Here is a 2,500-nt window from a genome sequence, read left to right as displayed (position 1 = left end):
TTTCAAGGTAAATGTATAGATTGGGCGTAAATCCCATTGAGACCGGAGACTCTTTTTCAAGGGAGACCTGTTTTCCTTTCCCACGTTACCATTCACACACACATTCATACACCGATAGCAGGCTAACTATCGACATTCACACGAGGCAAGGTGGGTGAAGTGTCTTGCCCAAGGACCCAACAACTATGACACAGGTGGCAGGGCGGGGATCGAACCTCCAACCCTTTGATCATCAGCCGACCCGCTCTACCACCTGAGCCACAGTCGCCCCACAAAATTAACAGGTTGAACTCAGGTAGAGAGCCATCCTAAAGTATTGCACTGTGCACTTTGAATGTTTATGTTTATGTTTATCGTCGGTTGTATTAGTCTGTCATTTTGTCTGTCATTATCTGAGTCTGTATGTGTTTTTTTAAACCTGCAGTGTGTAGAATTTTGGGTTTTATTTCCTAGCAGATTTTGTAGAAAGTAATTATAATATCCACAAGTACATTTAATTTAGTGCATAATAGCTGAAAAAAATGTTTTGAATTATTTATTTTTCTCTTAGAAAGGGTCTCATATATGTCCATATTTCTGCATATTTTGGACCAAGGCCTAGTGCCGCCATCTTGAAAGTGTCAGTTGGAATGTCATCAGGCGCATTGTTTAAAATTTAGAATTGTTCTTGTCCTTGAAGGCCACTGTAGCTTCTGTTATTATTCTAAAGGGTTGGGGTTACCCAGGGAGCGTTGCATTCTAGAACTTTGTAGAACTTTCTTGATGATGTCATATTACACACTGCACCTTTAAATGTTCCCAATTGCAAGACATTTATGGTTTATCTCATCTCATCTCATTTATTGTCTCAAGGTTACAGTGCAATTGATTTATACCAGTATGAAAGAAAACATGTTATAGAAGCAATCATAGACAAACATCTCAAAACTGACCAGTTGTATTTTATAATTTTTTTTCATCCATATTTTTAGTATGAAACACACAAACCCACACCCACACACACAAACACCCCCCCCCCCCCACACACACACAACCTCCCCCCCCCACACACACTCACCCCAGTTGCTTTTCAGTATTATTTTTACCTTTGAAGAAGACGAACTTCCCGTCCGACCGCTCGTAGGCGGCGTCTATGCGAGGAGGCAGACCTTTCCAGAACTGATCTATCTGCATGGGATAGCCCTCCTGAACTCTGTTGTTCCTCAAACGCCAAAACCAGCGGTCCTGAAGAGAGGGAGAGAGAGAGGGAGGGAGAGGGAGAGAGAGGGAGGGGGAGGGAGGGAGAGAGAGGTGGCATTATTAAACAGTCTATCTGCATGGGATAGCCCTCCTGAACTCTGTTGTTCCTCAAACGCCAAAACCACCGGTCCTGAACACACACGGTGAGAATGACATGACAGGTTAAAGGTGCAGTGTGTAATATGACATCATCAAGAATAATAACAGAAGCTACAGTGGCCTTCAAGGACAAGAACAATTCTAAATTTTAAACAATGCACCTGATGACATTCCAACTATGACACTTTCAAGATGGCGGCACTAGGCCTTGGTCCAAAATATGCAGAAATATGGACATATATGAGACCCTTTCTAAGGGAAAAAATAATAATTCAAAAAAAAAATTTCAGCCATTATGCACTAAATTAAATGTACTTATGGATATTATAATTACTTTCTACAAAATCTGCTAGGAAATAAAACCCAAAATTCTACACACTGCAGGTTTAAAGAAATGCGTAAAAAGTGAAGGGTTGTGAATGCTTTCTGTTACTACTGCACTTGTGTGTACTTGTGCTGGATCATCACACACACAGTACGGACAGCTAGTGGATAAGAAAAACTATATAAAAATAGCATTCTTTCTTTGCACTGATGGTCTCGTTTGCTGTTACATGTAATTTATGATCATCAGAGGAAAAATGAGACTGTTTCAGAAATATTTAAAAGTTCCTCGTAGCTACTTTAAATAAAGACTGTGTTTGATGATTTGGCTGGTGGTATTTATGTGTGTGTGTGAGTGTGTGTGTGAGCGTGAGTGTGTGTGTGTGTGTGTGTGAGTGTGTGTGAGCGTGTGTGTGAGTGTGTGTGTGTGTGTGTGTGTGCGCGCGTGTGTGTGTGTGTGAGCGTGTGTCTGTGTGTGAGCGTGAGTGTGTGTGTGTGAGCGTGTGTGTGAGTGTGTGTGAGCGTGTGTGTGTGTGTGTGTGTGTGTGTGTGTGTGTGTGATTTCTGTACATTGTAAATGAAGTGAAAACTGAAAATTATTCGAGTAGCAAATGTTGAATCTCCACTGGATGAGAAGGCTAGCATCAATCTTTAGCTCATTAGCATCTGGCTTCAGTGAATCTAGGACACAGCCAAGCCCCTCCTGAGAGCCACACACACACACACACACACACACACACACACACACGCACACACGCACACACACACACGCACACACACACACACACGCACACACACACACACACACACACACCCACCCACCCCACACACACACACG

General features: G+C 42.4%; 1 protein-coding gene across 1 annotated transcript in view; it reads right to left on the bottom strand.

Annotated features, from left to right (window-relative positions):
- Positions 1-2,500, bottom strand: part of LOC307250036 (matrix metalloproteinase-24-like) — a gene marked incomplete at its 3' end in the record, with an annotated part of 21,406 nt that overhangs the window by 3,932 nt on the left and 14,974 nt on the right. The window contains exon 7 of the mRNA XM_080026964.1: positions 1,086-1,224. Within this exon, the coding sequence (XP_079883090.1) occupies positions 1,086-1,224 (139 nt within the window). The remainder of the gene's footprint in view (positions 1-1,085; positions 1,225-2,500) is intronic.

The sequence above is a fragment of the Ammodytes marinus genome, assembly GCF_949987685.1.
Source record: "Ammodytes marinus genome assembly, chromosome: 4".
Taxonomy (NCBI): domain Eukaryota; kingdom Metazoa; phylum Chordata; class Actinopteri; order Uranoscopiformes; family Ammodytidae; genus Ammodytes; species Ammodytes marinus.
The sequence above is the reverse complement of the archived record's forward strand: the minus strand, read 5'-3'. Positions and strand labels throughout refer to the sequence as shown.